The 20,263-nt window shown below is 40.1% G+C and overlaps 1 protein-coding gene across 1 annotated transcript; it reads right to left on the minus strand.

The window, feature by feature from the left end:
- Positions 1-495: 495 nt before the first annotated feature.
- On the minus strand, positions 496-19,919 carry LOC129587237 (dedicator of cytokinesis protein 1-like). Its single transcript, XM_055480877.1, is given in 17 exon segments — positions 496-1,012; positions 1,506-2,055; positions 2,777-3,286; positions 4,005-4,181; positions 4,183-4,326; positions 4,773-4,907; positions 5,222-5,392; positions 6,135-6,581; positions 7,283-7,789; positions 9,096-9,510; positions 10,263-10,576; positions 11,400-11,794; positions 12,546-13,047; positions 15,405-15,641; positions 16,485-17,065; positions 18,094-18,306; positions 18,370-19,919. Coding segments are annotated over 17 exon segments (5,718 nt in total). The 5' UTR covers positions 18,515-19,919; the 3' UTR covers positions 496-737.
- Positions 19,920-20,263: the final 344 nt, after the last annotated feature.

Below are 20,263 nucleotides of genomic sequence, written 5' to 3' on the forward strand. Positions count from 1 at the left end.
ACATCGTATCTCTGAGACGTCCAACTCCGCTGGAGCGGCCGCCGGACTATCCGTTGCAGCTCCGAAGGGAAGCGCAGTTCGCTTGGTGACCGTTTTTTACTGTGTTCCTATCGCATCCGCAAGATTTGGTACGTGGTGCGATGCCACCGTAGTTTTGTTGCAGGAGATAGGTAAGAAGCTGTTCACTAGGACGGTGGAGAGTGGCTCCACCTGTGTTTTCTTCCTGCGTTTGATTTGGGGAAATAAAAATAATGAGTGTGCTGTGTACGAACTGGCCCGGTACAAACTACATAGCGTCAAAAATGAGATACATACACTAAAATTTTCGCTTGCGCGCACTCCGAATCACTTTTTTGTGATATTTTATGTCATTCTAAAGCTAAATGATTTGTATACATTGTTAAGAAGACCGTTTGTTCGCGAAGTATGACGTATTAAAATGGGGGACAAGTTAGGCACGGAAATCTGGATGCATATAAAACGTCGATTTTCGAATACTATCTTCTGTACCGAATTTCTCACAATTTTTGTTGGGAGTTTCTCACGTAATGGTATTTATTGGAAGTATTACTAGTTCTGCCATAAGAGTAGACAATTAATCTGCAAACAATACTCGCATCCGTCACATGCAAACAAACAAGCAAACAAACTCTTTTTTGTAGAAAAGATAGATCTGCGCGCAGCAGCCGCTGTCCGGCAATCACAGCTAATGGAAGACGCAGCCGTCGCTCGTCGCACTATACACTGGAATCTTCGGGATGCGGAATCGCTTTCCCCGGAGCGAGGTGCCCCGGTTTCTCGGGGACCGGCGGCGGGGTGGCGGAGGCGCTGCGCGGACTGACCGACGAGTCGGAGCGCTTGCTCAGCGCCGGCGAATCGCGGCGCAGCGTCCCGGAGCCGGCGCTCTTGGGCGGCAGGTCCAGGAGCCCCGGGAAGAGCTCCTCCGGCAGCGGCGGCTTCTCCGGCGCCAACGGGACGATGGCCTCCAGGGTCTTCCGACGCTTCAGCGTTCCTGTCACGGTTAATGCAGCGTTAACATTGAAAATGCTTAAATGATCTCAAGTCAGTTCTTACAACAAGGTCAACCATACTAAATCGAACTCAAGTTGTCTAAGCGATTCACCATGGGTGACTGCCTGTTCTGACCATGCGCGTAGCATGACTAGACACACTTATCGGAAGCTACCCATTCTGTTTCTAAACCTGATTTTAATTTGGTTTCTGCAGCCGTTCGTACGGGACGACGTCTAATAAATTCGGCCTGCGATTTGGCCGCACAGCGAACTGGTGTTTCTCGATTCTGGTAATCGTAATCATAGCTGATTCATGACCTTACATCCTTTTCCAATCTGTACAGTCGTAAACTCCCTCGAAGAGCTGAGTAAGCACTTCGAGTTGAGATGCTTTAAGAGCATCGTTTTAATATCTTCATGATACACTACTCAATCAAACCACGGGTGCTTCCATTTTCTTACGTTTTCTTAGGTTTTCTTATGTTTTCTTACCGTTCTCGGCCTTCTTGTCCGGCAGCGGCGGCGGCGCGGCCAGCAGCGGCGACTGTGGCCCCCCCTCGTTCTCCTCGGCCAGCGACAGCTCCGAGCCGGGCCGGCCGACCCGCCCGCTGCCCGGCCGCGGCGCCTTGCGCTCGCTGTCCCTTCTGGGCCGAGTCGCCTGCAGCGGCTGGCTGAGCTCCACGGGCGTCAGGCTCTGGCTGTCGCGGCTGCTCCGCAGCGAGATGGACGAGAAGCTGCCCAGACTGCGTTTGGGCTGGCGCGCCGCGGCCGGCGGCGTGTCGCCGTTGATGGACAGCGTGCTGCCGCTGTGCTCCCCGGCGTACCACTTGGGCCCGTTCTTGCGCAGCTCCACGTTGCTGTAGGAGCGCGCGGCGGCCGGCCGCTGTTTGGGCAGGGTGAAGAGGGGCGGGGCGCTGCCGTAGCACTGTGTGACGTGGTCTTTCTGCTTGAGGAAACTGGAGTGCAGGTGCTCGTAGTGCGGCCGCATGCTGTCTTTCACCTTGCTGCCGTAAATGTCCAGCGCCGCTTCCAGCAGCGGCACCTGTTAGTAATTATGCGATTTATCAATCATTATATTATATTTAAAGTCAATTTATTAAGCATTATAATATACTGAAAGTGTTTATTTTTTGGGAGTTTATGATGGAATTTGCAGCGTTGGCACCAGCAGCGGCACCTGTTTATGAATTAATCAAATTAATACGTAATATTAGTGCGAATTAATATTACTTTTTACTAGTTTTTGGAATTTTTTTTAGAAATGTTTTTACTGTTGTGTTCATCGCCGCTTCCGGCAGGAAAATGAAAAAAGGTTGAACTGAAAAAGTAATAAATTTTAATTTACAAGAATTTAAAATGTAAATCATAAAAACGGAATTAAAAAGCCTCAATTTATGAATGTAAATTAAGAGAAAGTCTGAATTAAAAATAACAAATCTCGTGCATTGACTTCCTTCAACCATAAAAAATCCTAAAGAATTCAACAAAAATTCCCAAGAATTCAACAAAACATATTTAAAAATTTAAGCACAAAAAAAACAGAAGTATGCAGTATTTATTCGTATTAAAATTTTTTAGGTATATTATACAGGCGTTTTTTGGGCGTGTCTGGGTGCCTAGCGGACGATGACGCCCTGTAAGATGCGGATCTTTTCGTGTAAAAAGAAAAAAAAATCAAAATTAAAAAAATGCATAAAAATTGAAAATAAAAAAGCACAAAAACTTTCTGCGTTATAATACATTTTTTAGGCGTGTTTGTGTACCTGGCGGACGATGAGCTCCTGCAACACGCGGATCCTCTCCCGCTCCTCGGCATCCGGGTGTTTCTCGCGGTACTCCAGGGACAGAAACGCCTTCTCGTAGTTCGCAATGCCCCCGTTGACGGCCGGGTCGACGACCCCGCCCAGGATCCCGCCCATCTGCGGGTCGATCTCGCCGGCGGGATTCTCCTGGAACTTCTCGATCAGGCGGTGGATGTCGTCGTTCTTGGCCTGCAGCGTCTCGATGGCCGTCTGGATGGGCGGCACGCGGTCGACGGTGTGCTGCGTGATGAGCGCCCAGCGCAGGAGCCCCGGCAGGGCGCAGCGCGTGTGCGCCGTGGTCCGTTCCAGCCACATGTTGGCGAAGTCGGCGTCCTTGGTGTGGCTGTGCAGGCGGCGGTGGTAGGTGAAGGTCTGGATGTCGTTGGTCAGGAAGAAGCTGCGGATACGATGCGACACCGGTTTGCCGCTGAAGCGCTCCTCCAGCTGCGCCACCGGCTCCACCTTCCACACCTGTATACACAGGGGAAAATTTCACTTGTTTCTCTTTAAATAATTCACTGGAATTTTAATAAAATTTGCAATTACAATTTTTTTTGATGAATTTTTACCAAGGTTAAAGGTCACCAAAAACTGCTAATCCATCTTAATGTTAATAAAATCTCCAATTATGCAATTATTTTTTCGATGATTTCTCCATCCACAATGGTTAAAGGTCACTAATAATTCTCTTGTTTATCTCAAACAATTCATCTTAAATTTACTATGACAATCTGCAATTACACGATTATTTTTCAATGATTTTTTTACAAGGTTAAAGGTCACTAATAATTCAGTTGTTCCTCTTCACATAATTCACGTCAATTATAATACAATTTGTAATTTCCATTTTTTTTATTTTTTCATTAACCTTCTACCAGGTTAAAGAAACAAATTACCAGAAAATAAATACGTGTATACAACACATTACACAAAATAATAAATGAAAAACACTTGTCCATATTAATTGTTCATTCCAAAAATTATTCATTCTTTCAAAATTATTCATTCTTTATTAATTTTGTCTTTTTTCCGATATTTTTCTTGAGGAGTACTTAATTTTATTGTAAATTTTCCTCCTTGGACATGTCAACAAAATTATCATTTATTTATAAAAAAGTATTTTTTTTACGAAAATAGGTAGAAAATAACTACAGCGTCGTATATAAATTAAAATAGTGTTTTCTCGCACCTGCAGGTACATTTTATCCGACTCTTTAATCTCATTTCCCGGCGGGTCCATGGTCTTCAAGCTGATACATCCCGGGAAGCGCTGCATCTGTTTGTCGGTGAAATCGCGGATATTCTCGCACTCGGCGCCGCGGTAGACGAAGGCCTTGTTGCGCCAGGCGGCGGGGAAGCCCCGCCCCCCAATAGGCCACGCGGAAGTACTCGCAGGGCGTGCGCATCTGCTGCGGACTGATGATCTTGTCGTAGAAGGCCGCCATGCGCTGCAGCACGTCGCTCAGCTTCCGGTAGTCGAACACGTCCGTCTCGTACAGCGTCAACAATTCCTGCAACGTAACCAGCTGACCTTTCCGTACAAGCGTACAAGCTCCACATTTCAAACGTTGCAATTAAAGAATTCATTCCTAAATTATTATCGAAATAAAGAATTTGTTTCATAAATATAGACAATATTATTTTAAAAATTATTTAAATTAATTATTACAATTTAAACTGGGACTTAAATAAATTATCATTAAAATTATAAGAATAAATTAATTTATATAATTATTTAATTCATTATAAATCTTATTATTTGCATAAATAAATTACTATTTTACATTTATGATTTAATCATTATTTTAATGTTTCATTCATTAATTTAAGAAACACGGAGAAAGTGGCCGATTTAAAATGCCGGATTCTGTTTTACTATAGAATTTCCCGGTTTATTCCAATTAAAAGTCAATTTCGATTGCCAATCATTGCCGAATGGGCTTATTTGCCGGCTGACCTTGAAGACGCCGCTGTCGCGGTTGATGGCGTACTCCCAGGCCTTGCCCATGTCGAAGAAGCGGATCATCTCGTAGGCCAGCTGCTCTTTTAATTCCCGGTGCGTCTCGAAATGCGGAAAGTCCGGCGAGCGCAGCTGCAGCAAAAAAAATATTTTATGCACATTATTTATGCAATAATGCGTCAATTTACCAGCATTTCACGCATACATTATTCCAAAACAGTAACCCACTGATGAAATTTATGTGCATTTATAAAATGCATTTATGCGCATTTATTTCTGAATTTTTTTGAATTTCATTCGCTGCTGAAATCAGTCAGGCGATTTTCTGCTGGTAAATCATTGCAAAAAAGATAGTTGTACAATTATTAGCAGGATTAAATGAATTACTCCACAGAGAAATTCCGCTCAGTTCATATTTCGTCCACAAGTTGCACGGTGACCTTTACCTGCTCGACCAGATGCTCGTCCGTCCACAGCAGGAGCCGCGCGTGGTGCTCCAGCGTGAAGGCCACCTCCGTGTAGTTGGCTAGTTGCAGGTGCAGATCGCGCAGTTTGTACAGGTAGCGGATGTACATTTCGCGCTTACAGATCCGCTCGTAGTACTCCAACAAATTCACCTACCACATCCATATTTTTATAATCAGTAGCAGCCAAATTACACTTCATTTTATAATTCTTAAAGCATTTCACGAACGCCATACTGCATGGAAACCGAGTCATCTGACGAATTATTTGATTATCTATGTTACTTTACAACTGATCTTTCAATTTTACAATGAAAAATACACAACTGACTCTGGAATTTACAAAAAAACCTGAGATTTTTATTTTACCAGTTATTTCGTAATTTAAATAAAAATCATCATTTATTGTATAAGTTATCTGCATTAAAAAAGAAATACTTGACAATTTATTTCTTAATCAAAATAGCCAATAAATAATGTTAAACTTCATTTACCATCAAAACTTTCTACTGTGTAATGCTAAAAGCAGCATTTAAATTAACTGTAAAATTTTCTTGTTGAAGAAAAAGCGGGTTACAATTTATTTTCTAACCGACTGAGAATAATCCATAATTACTGACAAGCACCGTCAAATTCATTGACGCTGGCGGTATAATTTATAATTAATTTATAATTATAGTATAATTATATATAATTTATACTTTTAATATTATAATATATTTTTATAATTAATAATTAATTTATTAATTAATATTAACTCTAGTTCTAGAATAATTTAATTTTTAAATAATTCAATTTTTAATTGAATTTCTAGAATAACTAGATTTTTTTGATATTTTCCATGCATAGAATAATTTGTATTTGTAGAAAATATTGTCTACTGTCCGCGGCGTACCGTGCAGCACATGCGGGACTCCACGTCGACATCCACGGAGGTCATGACGTCGCGGTACTCGAACAAGAGCCGCATCTGCTCCACCAGCTGCTCCACCAAGCGCAGCGCCCGCTCCTTCATCTGCCAGTTATTCTGGCACCGCTCCACCATGATCTCCTCGAACAGCGCCACGTAGTCGCCGTCCCCGCGGCCGCCCTCGATGTACACGTCCAGCGCCTTCATGGTCTCGTGGTGGAAGGCGTCCAGCTTGCCGAAGATGGTGCGCTGCTCCAGCAACTCCTTGCGACTGGCCGTGCCACCCGTGCCGCCGGCGCCCCCGCCCGGGGCGTCGGCCGCCGACTGCTTGGGCAGGCGGAACTCGCACTGCATCATGTCGAAGAACAGCGGCAGAATGGTCCGCCGCAGCTCCTCCACCGGGATCAGCGACAGATCCAGTAACCGCGTCACCTGACCCGACCAAAACCATGGATTAATTTCGTGGTTTTTTTATTATTATTTTTATTAATTTTTGATAAATATCAGATTATTCCACAATAGATTTGGGCCATTTTTCACACTTATTTGTCATCTTTTATTAAGCAAGCATTTACGTATTATCTTTTCATTTATGCACTTTCTTGTCACATAGGTTTTATTTTGGAAACATATTCTGCAATCAATTTAGCTATTTATTTTTCTAATTTTATAAATACCAGTATTCCCTTTTTTTAATGGTTAATTATCTTTAAAAATTAACTTACTAAGGGTTAGTTATTTTTTTCAATTTTTAAATACTCTCTTATTAATGGTTAATCATTTTCTTAATTTTCTTAAATATTCTTTTATTACTGGTTAATCATTTTTTTTAATTTCTTAAATATTTTCTTATTAATAATTGATCGTTTTTGTAATTTTTTAAATATTTCTCATTAACGGTTAATTTTTCCTAATGTTTTAAATATGCCCTGATTAATGGTTAATCTTTATTCCTAATGTTTTAAATATTCTCTTACTAATGGTCAATTAGTTTTGTAAATTTTTAAATATTCTCTTATTAATGATTAATTATTTTCTCGACTTTGTAAATATTCTCTTAGTTATGGCTAATTGTTTTTTTAATTTTTAAATAATCTCTTATATTTGTAAATTTTTTAAAAAAATTTCCTTACCAGATGCGGGACGAAATTGATCTTCTTGGAGCCGAGACTGTTCCACATGACGCGCACCTCCAGCGCCATCTTGAGCCGCATATCCTCGTACTGCTCCTGCAGCCGTTTCCGTTTATGCTCCGAGAACGTCTCCAACTGCAGCGCCTCCTGCGTGCAGAACGCCACGGCGCAGTCGAAGAAATTACTCCACAACTGGTACTTGAAGGGCTGCAGGAAGCGGTCGCGGATGGTCAGCGACATGTTGCGCAACACCTCCAGGATGACGGCGTTCTGCAGCATGATCATGTCCGTCCATAATCGCGGGAACATGCCCTTGGAGAAGAGGGAGCGGAAGGGCAGGAAGATCTCCTGCAGGAATTCCTCCAACAGGTGGCTGTCGGGGCTGTCGCCGGCCCCACCGCCCGGGGCGGCGGCTAACGCGTCGATGGAGGCGATCAGCTGGGTGTAGTGGGCGTCGCTCATCTGGCGGAAGATGCTCAACAGGATCACCAGGAACTCCTCCGAGATCTGCTCCCGAAAAATAAATATTCACACTTCACAAGAAATTTTGAGAAAAAATTAATCTGGAATTAATTAAGCCCACGAAATTTAAATTAAGGATCACCAGAAACTCCTCCGAGATCCGCTCCGAAAAAAATATTCACACTTCACAAGAAATTTTGAGAAAAATTAATCTGGAATTAATTAAGCCCACGAAATTTAAATTAAGGATCACCAGAAACCTCCGAGATCCGCTCCGAAAAAAAATATTCACACTTCACAGAAATTTTGAGAAAAAATTAATCTGGAATTAATTAAGCCCACGAAATTTAAATTAAGGATCACCAGAAACTCCTCCGAGATCCGCTCCCGAAAAAAAAATATTCACACTTCACAAGAAATTTTGAGAAAAAATTAATCTGGAATTAATTAAGCCCACGAAATTTAAATTAAGGATCACCAGAAACTCCTCCGAGATCCGCTCCCGAGAAAAAACTATCGAATTCGGAGAAAAAATTTAATTTGAAATTAAATTAAGTAGACTAAATTAAAATTAGGGATCACCAGGAATTCCTCAGAGATCTGCTCCCGAAAAAAAAATATTCACAGTTCACAAGAAAGTCTGAGGAAAAAATTAAAATAAATTCATTTAACTTGATTAAATTGCAATTAAGCATCACCAGGAATTCCTCTGCAATCTGCTCCCAATACCCGACAAGTGCTTCGGCTTTCAAAACAATAAAAGATGTTTTGAAAAAAAAATTCAAGTAATCTCGCACAGAAGAAAAATAAATTCAATTAACACAACATAGAGTAATACCGGATTCCCACAAATACAGCTAAATCACCTACGTTTTATTTGGAAAAAACAGGATTAATTTCAAAGAATATTTTTCGAAACGCTGGATAAAAGTTCTTCGCGGAAATCTGCTCACAGAAATGGACACTCGTTCGCGCTTCCAAAAACCATTTTTCCCCCCAAAAAAATTCAAGAAATCACCGTCAGCGGAAAAAAAGTTATATAAATACAACACACGGCAATAATTAATAAAGCCAATGAAAAATGAGCTGTTTACAGGTTATGAAAAAAAGAAGCAAATGCAAAACGTAATTTGCTGAAACTTTCGATAAAAACAAAATAAATCTAACTCAAAGTATGCTGCTTCAGTGAAAATATTCAGAATAAATTTTTACCAACTGCAGATCTGCGGTAGAATCAATAAAATTAAAAGCAGGAGAATTTCGAGGCGCATAGCACTTTCGTGAAAAATTGTAAAAAATCCAAAAAATCATAAATTAAGTTGCAGAAAAATTACTTGAACAAGAAACGTACCGGCCGACCCCCGAGGCGGTTGACGACCCGCACGACACTGCGCAGCAGCGTCTCCACCATGACCCCCAGATCGTGCGGCCCCGACTGGACGTCCTTCCCGGCCAGCAGCACCAGGATCTCCCCCAGCACCTCGGCGCACTTCCCCAGGATCTGGTCGTCGTCGCGGGCCAGCAGTTCGTGGAGGAACTGGCAGAAGACCGGCAACAAGACGCGCCGGCACTCCGCCAAGCGGAAGAGCGGACTCTGCACGACGGCCAGGACGCCTTCGAGTTGCTGCTGGTACAGCGGTTCGTGCAGCGTCGGCCCGATTAGCCCGACGAACAACCGGCTGACCACCACCGGCTCCATCACGCGCAGGATCTCCGGGATGACGGCCGGGATGTAGCGGATGATCGTGCCCTGGATCGTCTTGAACCTACGCCAAAAACAGACCATTTTCTATTTATTTATTTATTTCTAAAAAATTTAATTTAAACAATCAGAAACAGAAATTAAACTGACTGATTTTTTGCATCATTAAAAATTATATTAAAAATGAAATGTTTCTTTTTAAATCACTAAAAATTAAACTGAAAACTAAGCGATTTTTTTTTACCGTAATAAAGATTAAACTGAAGATGAAAACGATTTTTTTACATCATTTAAAATTAAATTAAAAATTAAACGATTTTTACAATAGAAATTAAATTAAAAATAAAATGATTTTGTACATCATTAAAAATTAAATCAAAACTAAAAGATTTTTTTTACATTCTTAAAAATTAAATATTGAATTAAATGAATTTTCACATCATTCAAAACTAAACAAAAAATTAATCGATTTTTTTACATCATTCAGGATTAAATAGAAAATTAACTGATTTTTCGCATCATTAAAAATCAAATTAAAAATTAAAAGGTTTTATTATCGTTAAAAATTAAGAGACGCCGCACTCGATGACCTTCAGCTTTATTAAATTTAAACAGATAAATATTTAACTTTTCAGAACTAAGAAGTCAGTTGTTAAAAAAATGGTTTGATAAAATCTAAGTAAAATTAATTTTTAACTGGTCAAAACTGAATAAATTGTTTATAACGTTGTAGGAAAAACTGACTGCGGCCTATTAAAAAGTATTTACTAAAAATTAATTCTTTTTATTTTTTCAAATATTTTCTTGCGTAATTACGTGGCTTTGCGGGACTGGGTGAGCTGCGCCAGGGCCTGCAGCAGGGAGACCATGGAGGCGCGGAACTGGTCATCCCCCTCGTTCTGGTTCATCTGCGCGTACAGCAGCCGCGACTGCACGATGAACTTGAACAGGTACTCGGCGGCCTTCATCGTGCGAATCAAAAACGTCCGGTCCTCGTCGCGTTCCGTCGCGTGGTTGATCTGCACGGACAGGCAGTGGAGTAATTTGTGGTAGGCCATGGCGCCGAAAAAGTTCTCCTTGATGTACTGATCCAGCACCGGCCGGAACTGCTGCTGCGACTCCCGACACACCTATAATTGCACAGCGGCCGCTCATCAAATTTTCCATCTTTCCAGTAAAATTAATTTTCCATAAACTTCCAATCAGTTTTTCCATATTTATTAATTCTTATTGATTAATCATATTACTGACAATTTAAATTTGTATTAACAATAAATAACGGAAATAAATAAATTAAAAAGAATATTAATTTACATTAATAAGGAAATAATTCAATTGTTTTTCAAAAATGGTCGTTCGAATTAATAATAGTAAATTAATAACAGTAATAATAATAATAAATTAATTAAAATTATTAATAAAGATTATTAATTTTAATTTATGACAATAAAAATTTCCATGAGAACAGTAATTCAAATTAATACGAATAATAACTTAAATTCATATGAATAATTTGCCACATTAATTCGCACACTAATATAAAACAATTACGAAAACAATTTAAATTATTAGGAAGAATAAATTAATAAATTATTTGGAATATTTAAAAGGATAATATTACTGACCAGATTGAGGAACAGTAATTCAAATGGATACGAATAATAATTTAACTTCATACGGGTAATCTGCCATATTAATTCGAGTAATAATATAAAATAATTGCGAAAATAATTTAAATTATTAGGAATAATAATTTATTAGAAATAATAAATTATTAGAAATAATTCAAAGGGTAACATTACTAACCAGAGTGAGGAACAGTAAGTCAAATTAATACGAATAATAATTTAAATTCATACGAATAATCTGCCATATTAATTCGAATATTAATTTAAAATATTACGAAAAATAGTTAAAATTTCTAGGAATAATTTAAAAAATATTCCAACCGACCAGATTGATCATGTGGACGAGGGCGCGGAAGACCAGGGCGTCGACATGATCCGGATCGGGCGCGGTGTTGTAGGAGAGGATGTCGAAGAGGACGTCGAGGATGTCCTGGAGGAAGCGCAGCACCTGCGTCGCCGGCATCTCTAATATCGCTTTTAAATTGTTGTGGATGGTCGCCGAGCTCGTCTTCCACTTGAGCAGTCCGAGTAAGTGCACGTTCTGCGTCAACTTGGTGGAACAGACCTGGCTGCTGACCAGGAAGACCTCGCGCGGACTGTAGGTGAAGCAGCCGGCTGCCGGGAGGGCCGCGCCCTTCTTCTCCGTGTACGCCGCGCTGGTCAGGTCGATCTTCTGCTCTTCTGACGGCAGTTCCAGATACGCCACCGATGCACTCTTATCTACGGTGAAAAAATTTTTTGCAATGTTTTTGAAGGATTAGACAAATAAGAATCACGAAATAAAGTATGGAAAAGATTTTCAACTGTTTTTTTCCCCCGAAAAAAAATCGGGAAAATTCAGCGGCAGATGTTCTGCAATGATTTTGACACGTAATCTGATCTGGGAAATAAGAGATAAAAAGTGACGAATTCGTAATAATTGTTTCGAAAATCCTTCCAAGTTTCTTCACATAAATGTTAGATTTATTAATTTATTTGTCACGATGCTGCGCTGTAATGACTTTTAAAGTGTATTAAATTTTACCATTTGAATATAATAAAGTTTAATAATAAAATGGCTCTAAAACCGAGCAATTTTAATATAAACTTAAGTTAATTTTTTAATTTAAATTTTATGTAAATACATCGCAAAAATTATTCTACGTCATTAATCATTTAAATCTACACACGGCTAAAATCAAGGGCTTTAATTTACGAAATTCGAACAATTTTATTACAAAATTTAAATTAATTTTTTTATTAAGTTAAAAAAAATTACTAAAAACCATTATACTTGTAAATCATTATTTTATCATCTAAATTTCCACAGGGCGTAACAAATTAAAGAAATCGAACAACTTTATTATAAATTTAAAATATTTTTTTATAAAGTTTAATAAGAAAACATAACTAAAAATCATTCTAAATAATTTATTATCCAAATTTTCACACGGCTTAATTAGTTAAAAAATTCCCATTTTCTCTCGCTGACCTTTCTCATCCGTGCTGTACTTCCTCCCGTCGATGCGGTACAACGCCAGCCGGTAGCTCTTATCCGGCAGCGCCGTGCCGTCGTCGCTCTTCAGTGGGAGATACGCCAGGGCAAAGGGCTTCTCATTCTTATCCTTATTCTCGTTGGAGCTGCGGTGTTTGAAGGTGAAGCGGACGTGGGAGCTGGCGAACTGCTGGAAGCCGACGCTGAGCTTGACGGTCTCGCTCCAGCGCGGCTTGTCCTCGTGGTAGTACACCACGGACTGGTGCCGGTCGCCGGAGGGCACGCCCACGCCGGCGGCGATGGCGGCCGGGAGGACGGCGCCGGCGTCGTCGCAGACGGCCACGCTGACCTCCACGTTGCGGGTGGCCTTGAATTCGGCGCGCTCCAGACTGATGTAGATGTCGTTGCGCACGTCCGCGGGCACGACGACGTCGGGGTGGCTCAGGAGGCGCGCCACCGGGGGACTGCCCACGAACAGGTACGGGTGCTCCTCGCGCACCTACCAGAAAAATCAAATTTATTCCAATTTATTCCCCAATTTTTTCTAATTTTTTTTTTCACATTATTCTCCACAATTTTTTCTTATGTAATTAAATTAAGCGGCTAATGTTCCTTCATTACAGTGATTTCTTTCAATTCTTATTTTACATTTATTCAATAATAATTATTATTGATTGGATTTCCGCATATCACTGAATTACTGCAGCCAATATTTTTTTCAATTTATTTATCAAGGTTTCCCTGCTAAAGTGATATTTATTTACGGAATTCTTTATAAACAGTTTTCTACGACTATTATTAACAATAAATTTTCCGTTTGTTACATGAATTAATTGCCGCAATTTAAGCCACTACTTTTATCTACTCTAGTTATTTAGTGAATTTTATTAATACGAGTATAAAAATACTGGATAGCAATTTTCACGGAGAAAATACAGCTAATTTTACAGCTTTTTCCTACCTATAAGTTGCAGCATACAAATCATTTCCAAAACTTTTTTACGAATTATTTTTAAGGTCTACTTCAATTTGTTTCTAATAAATCTTTTCTACAATTAAATTAATTAAAACAGTGGCAAGCTTATTCAATAATTTTCTTCTCGAATTTCTTTTCCGCTTGCCCGAATGACGCAACTTCCGGCGTTGCCTGTACGTGCGGTACCAAAAATATGTTTTGTATTTGATATTGCGAAATATTATTTATCTGACGCAGCACATCGGTGCGTATTTGTTTTCCTGGCAAACAGCATGTGTGATGCGATCAGCAGAAAGAATGCGCTGCGAAAAATGCAGGGCAGTGCGGAATGCCCGGTTGGCCGTGCCCTGAACAGTATACCGAACCGGCAAGTGGCCCGCTACGGTAGCTGAACGTGTTCGCCGAATCTTATCGCGCAGCGCTGCCAGATATCGCCGTACGAATCGGTACGATGGCCGTGCCCCGGCGATAACGCAGCGCCTGACTCATAATAACTATCCCCCAGATGGAAACGGTCGAAAATCAACAATAACACATTTTTGGGCCTTTTTAAAACTGATTTTAATCGATACTGATTTGTAACTGTAACTGCAAATTACAAATGATTTTTTACAATTTATTTCCGAATATTTTTCCTGTCATAAAGAAAAAAGCAGATGAAATTGAAATTAAGAAAGTAATTTTTATAATTTATTTTCTTAACATTTTTGCAGTCATAAAGAAAATGTTTTTTGTAATCATTCCTTTAATTTTAAAAAAGTTATCTTTATGACATAATATTTTAAAAAAATTATAAAAAAAAGAAATTTCATCAAAAACGAAATCCGTAATTATCATATGGATTGACATTAACGTAGTACTAATATATTGCCATTCCAGGAATCCAGAGTATTTTATTCCGTCGGCATTTTGTCTGAGCAACTTCTTACTTGACAGCGCAAAATTATTTAACTAATAGTTTTCAAAACAAAACTGTCAAAATTATTAAAATAATAATTTAACAAATGGGAATTTTTCGTTTCAAGCCGATTTAAAATTCTGGAAGCCCTGTTTTGATTTTATAGCGAAATTGCTGTGAACATATGATCAAATCTCATATAAAAAATGCTATAATAAAATTTATAATTTTATATAAATTCAAAATTTACAATTTATAATAAATCTATAATAAAATTTGTAATTTAAAATAAATGTTTTTTTTTTAAATACGTTTTCAGCCAGGCGATAACGCAGCGCCTGACTCACAGTCAGCCGGGACGGAAATGAAAATACTTCTCGTGCAGGCACACCAGACAGTTAACGGAAGGGGAAACACACCGACCACACACAACGCAACAGCGCCGTGAATTATCAATTTATCAGCGCGATCATGCGCGGAGTCGGACATTTCACGCATCGTTCTCCTAACGAGTGCGGATAAATTCGGAATGAATTACTTACATTCATTGTTAAAAATACCGGCTATTTTTACAACCGGCACCGGAAAATATATCCTGCTTCGGAAAATATGCAAAAATAACGAACGATGCGAATAACCGCCCGGAAATACCAAGCAAAATGTGCAAAAAATTATTTTAAAAATTCCTGGAAGAAAACCAAACGAAAAATAGTGCTTCATAATATATATAAAAAAACAAAGTTAAAAATTATGTCAAATATAAATTAAAGCAAAAAATATATGGAGGAAAACCCGGTTAAATAAATAATAAAATCAAACTTAAAATAAAACTAATAACGAAAATAAATCACGGCCATTTAAAAAATAAAATGAAATTTAAAGCAAAATAAATTTTAAAAACATATAAACGCAGATAAATAATCGCAATAAATTATATATAAATTAATTGGTATAAAATACAGTAAATTCCGGGGATGCTGACCTGTTTAATGGGTTGGCGGAATACTTGTCCAGAGACTAAGACCGTGGCCAGATCCTTCTGTTCGTTCGCTTTAGCGGCGATGGCGCGGCGCATGGTGGCCGCCAGCGACTCCGACTGGCCACAAGCGACGATGGGCGCCAGCAGGTTGTCGCCCTTGACCTCCTCCTGTCCGGCGTCCCCGCTGCGCAACAGCCCCGTCACGTCCAGCACGGCCACGCCCCACGGTCGCCGGATCACCTGTATAATATTCTAATAATAATTGCGCACAATAAGAAAGCGGGGTTAAATAAATTCAATAAAAATCATTTATAATATTCCTTAATTATTAAATTCCACGAACAAAAATATGTGTTAGAACGATCAACAAATATTCAGTACGTCTTCAGAAAAATCTGCGTAATGCAATACGATTAATTTGAAAAGAACAAATCAAAAACTAATTAAATGAATAAAATTAAATATTCTGGTTAAAAATAAACTGAAATAAAATTTGTTATACATTTCATTAACTCAATATGATTAAACTAAAATGAATAAACATCGTTTCAAAAATTCGGTGTAATTCAACAGGGTTGCAATAATTCCATTAAAAGTTTTTAACAGATTTTTCAATAAAACCTAAGAAAATAACTGTAAAACAATAAGAATACGCAGTGCAACAAATCGAATAAAATCCCGCAAAAAAAACATTTTCCAATTAAAATCCTTTAAAAAATAGCTGTAAAAATGGCTAGAATGAATCCCATCAAAATTCTACAAGAAATTTCGATAAATGAAAAAACAATAAATATGCAAAAATAAAAAAAATAGCAATAACTCTTCAAAAATAAATTTGCAGTAATCCTGCAAAAACAGAAACTGCAATAATTCGGCAAAAATGAATAAAAACAGCAATAATTCTGCACAAAAATAAAATCGCAATACTCCTGCAAAAATTTAAATAGCGATAATTCTGCAAAAATAAAAACAAGAATAATTCTGCAAAAATGAATAAAATTAGCAATAATTCTGCAAAAATAAATTAGCAATAATTCTGCAAAAATAAAATCAGGAATAATTCTGCAAAAATAATATTCTCACCTGTCCGGAGGCCTTCTTCCCCTCCCCGTTTTCCCGCAGCTCCATGGCCCCCCTCCGCACAATCTGCGCCACCAGGAACACTCGACTCCCCTCCGGCAGCTTCTTCAAATCAGCAAACACCACCCGCCCCCCTTCCAACGCCCCGCGCCCCGCCCGCCACTCCAGCACGGCGTTCTCCGTGACAAACTCCGTTTTCTGATCATCATACAGACTGACCAGCACCTCGGCGTCGTCGCTGCTCTTCAGCGCCAGATTCTGGAGCTGCACGACGCAGCAGAGGGGCGGCGCGGCGTGCGTGTACTTGCGGAGGGCCGCGGGGGCGGTGGTGGGCGGGAGGTGGGCGGTCTTGAACAGCCGGTATATCTCCACGATGCTGCTGGCTTCCAGGGAGGCCGGGGCGCCGTCCTCGCCGCGGATGATGGTGTCCAGCTCCAGGAGACGACTGCCGCTGCTCAGTTTGTGCACGGCGTCCTGCTGCAGACGCCGGTACTCGTCGCTGGGCAGGGTGCCGGAGAGGAGGGTCTTGCGCAACTCCACCAGGTCGTAGGTTAACCGGCGCAGATCGCCCAGACGTTTGTCGCCTATTTGTTTATTTCATTAATGCAACGTTTACAATAATCTGCATTTTTTAACATTTTTTTACAAATTTAAAATAAATTAATTTCATTAATCTCAAACTACGGATAATTGTTTTTTAACATTTTTTTACAAATTTAAAATAAATTAATTTCAATAATCTCAAACTACGGATAATTGTTTAAAAAAACCGTCGATGCAAAATAAAATCGTGAAACGTAATGTAGCTTGTTAAATAAATTAACTAATTTCAAATGCATAGAAGGCAAACATACTTATTTGGAAAATCGCTGTCATAAACAGTTAACAATACAAATTCAATAGTATCAACATTTAAATCTTAATTTAAATTTAAATCTTCAAGCGACTTTGATTAAATCAGACTGGAATAAAGGTGCTTCTACAAAAAATACATTTTATCAATGTAGAATAAAGGGAAAGAAATTAACATTTGAATCCAAATCAAATTCAAACAGTTGATAGTTTTTAGCATTGTCGTCGTAACTGGCTAAATGACAATTCAAAAAATACCACTACCGTAATTAATTACCATGGTAAACTGTAATCTTGATTAAAATTAAATTCACAATTAATTAATAAATTAAATTCACTCGTACCGTCATTCTTTACAGAAACGTCGCCATGATTAATTACCGATGTAAATTAAATATGTAAAATCAAAATCCGATTAAAATACAGCTACTAAAAATAAATTCATAATAAACAGAAACATAAATAGGAGAAAAATGAAAAATTAAGTAGAAAAAAAATGAAAAAAATTATAAATAAACAATAAAAAATAGAAAAAAAACACGAAAAAAAACAACAGACCTTCCTAACTGTAAGATAAAGTCAAAATGTAAAAAAATTGTAAAAAAGGTTTACAGCTTTTAGTACAGGAAAAAAATCAAGGAAAAAATTATGTTCTGCTACAATAATAATTATCAGCGAGAGAAGATCTTGTCAATATTAGCGCGCTGCTTGAGCCTGCTTATCAGTTTACAGAACGCACGATACACTTTCCCGTCTTTACCTTGGACAAACAGCCGGCGCGCTCCCTGCGCCCACTCCTTCAGCGTGACGAAGATCTCGTGCGCCACGTGCGCCTCCTGCTGCCCGGGCCCCTTCCCCCGGCCGCGCGCCCCCGCGGGGGCCAGGGGGCGCACGCGCACGGCGTTCTTGGGGAAGACCCCCGTGCGCCCCTCGGGGTCCAGGGCCCAGCCGCGGTACCAGCCGCCCTCGTGCTCTGCAACAAGTGGCTGTGTCATAAGAAACCCCAGAAACCTAAGAAACCACGCAGCGGCCGCACCTTCGATGATGCGCACCCGATCCCCCAGGACCAGGTTCAGCCCCTGCGCCGCGGGGGGCAGGAGTGACTCCCCGGGGAAATTGTACACCACCACCCCGATCAGCTCCTCATCCACGACACAGGGACGCCAGGCGGCGATATGCATGATTCAGAACAGGGAGTAATTAATTCCGCTGAGTAATCCTCACATTTCCACGAAATATTATAATATTCCACACTGATCAACGGAGATTTTCCATATCACCCACAAATATTATCGATGAAAATTAACCACGATAATTAATTTTGACAGGTTGAAGATTAATCCAATCATGTCGTGTGATTATCGGCCAAATAACTCTCCCACTAAACTGGGCTCATTTCGAGTTGTCAAGCATGACAAGCGCTGTGCAACGCAGTCAGCCGTGCTTTTTTTCCGGCCATTCATCGCCGTCCCACTGCATTCCGGACTGCCAGATTGTTTACACATACCGATGAGTCACGCGGGGAGGGTAGCTGCCCACTCGTGGCGGCTGCTCAGTACGTAGACGGTTATGCGTTTAGTGAGACGCTGTTGTGTCCGCCTGCGGGCGGCTGTTTCCAAGCACCGTTGCGGTGCAGCAAAAGCTGCAAAACAAGCTTGCAAATTCCGCGAACTGATGATGGGCGGAGCGTGCGGCTGTATTAAGCCAATCGTCACCTGGCAGGGAGGCAATGGAGCGCTCAGCATTTTTCAGCTGCATGCTGCGTAGGAGACGCTTCATAGCTCCTGAAACACACATCGATTCCCTTCTGAATCTGAGAATAACATTGTGTTCCCGTGGAAATAAATTTCCTGTTTAAAAAAATATATTTCACGAAAATCTCTGAACTGAACATTTCAATGAAGAAAATTTCAGGGATTCCCGGCGCTAGAAGCAACTGCAATCGCTCGGTGTGGCAGCGTACTGCTGATGTGGTCTTGACAGGTTTGAAAACATCCCCATCGTTTCATTTTGGATTTTCGTCACAAAACTGGACTATTAAGTTATTGGAAACTTCAGGATAGATTTACCAGTAACCATTGGAGGTTGCAAGTGCGTTGTTAGGAATTGGCAGACGGATGCAAATCAAAGTTAGAAACACGCGACGTAGGTTATTCGATCACGTGAAATAGTAAATGTAGGCGTCTCCACCGACTCTCCAGTGTGTCGAACATCCAGGTATCCATCAGATGTTCCCATGCAGCTAAGCTACACGTAAAATACTTACTTAGGTAACCGTATCTGTTAAAATGTGGAGTAATTAGCGCAATTAGCGCGCCGCATTGCGCTGCTCCCAGCAGAAAGCGCAGACGAACACCACGATAAAGGTCACCACCGCCGCGCTGTAGCAGTCGGTGAAGAGGAGGAGCGCGTCCAGCAGACCGGCGCTGTCGTCCTCCTCCTCCATGGCTGGCAGTGATCCAGCAGGCATAATCACAGACTCACACAGCCAAGAATGCGATCTTAATAAGAAAAACGCCTAACTTCTTAGTTTCTACGTTAAGCTGAAGACGTGCCTCCGAAATGGCTCGCGTACATCGGGAACGAAAATAAAATCGTTGAGCAGAGTTCTACAGAGTTGTATATATAGTGTGGTAGCGTTGCCATGGGAAACGACGCTCGTTAACACAGTTAATTATTTTCCGGATAGCTAAAATGTCTTCGAGCCGGAATGTCTTGTAGAAATGTATTTGTACTTAATGCATGTTTTACTGTCCCACCATTGCGGCATAAAGACGTTCCGGCGTGCTGCTGCTTCTCAGGTAATTAATTTTGTGTGCGTATTTTATCAAAATCATTTCATTGAAAAATTTCTCTAAAGAAAATTCCTTATGTCGTTGCCATTTCAGGTTTGCAGGCTTCTTTCTGTAGATTTCCTAGGTTTTATGTTA

The sequence above is a fragment of the Paramacrobiotus metropolitanus genome, unplaced genomic scaffold (assembly GCF_019649055.1).
Source record: "Paramacrobiotus metropolitanus isolate TYO unplaced genomic scaffold, Prichtersi_v1.0 Parri_scaffold0000024, whole genome shotgun sequence".
Classification (NCBI taxonomy): domain Eukaryota; kingdom Metazoa; phylum Tardigrada; class Eutardigrada; order Parachela; family Macrobiotidae; genus Paramacrobiotus; species Paramacrobiotus metropolitanus.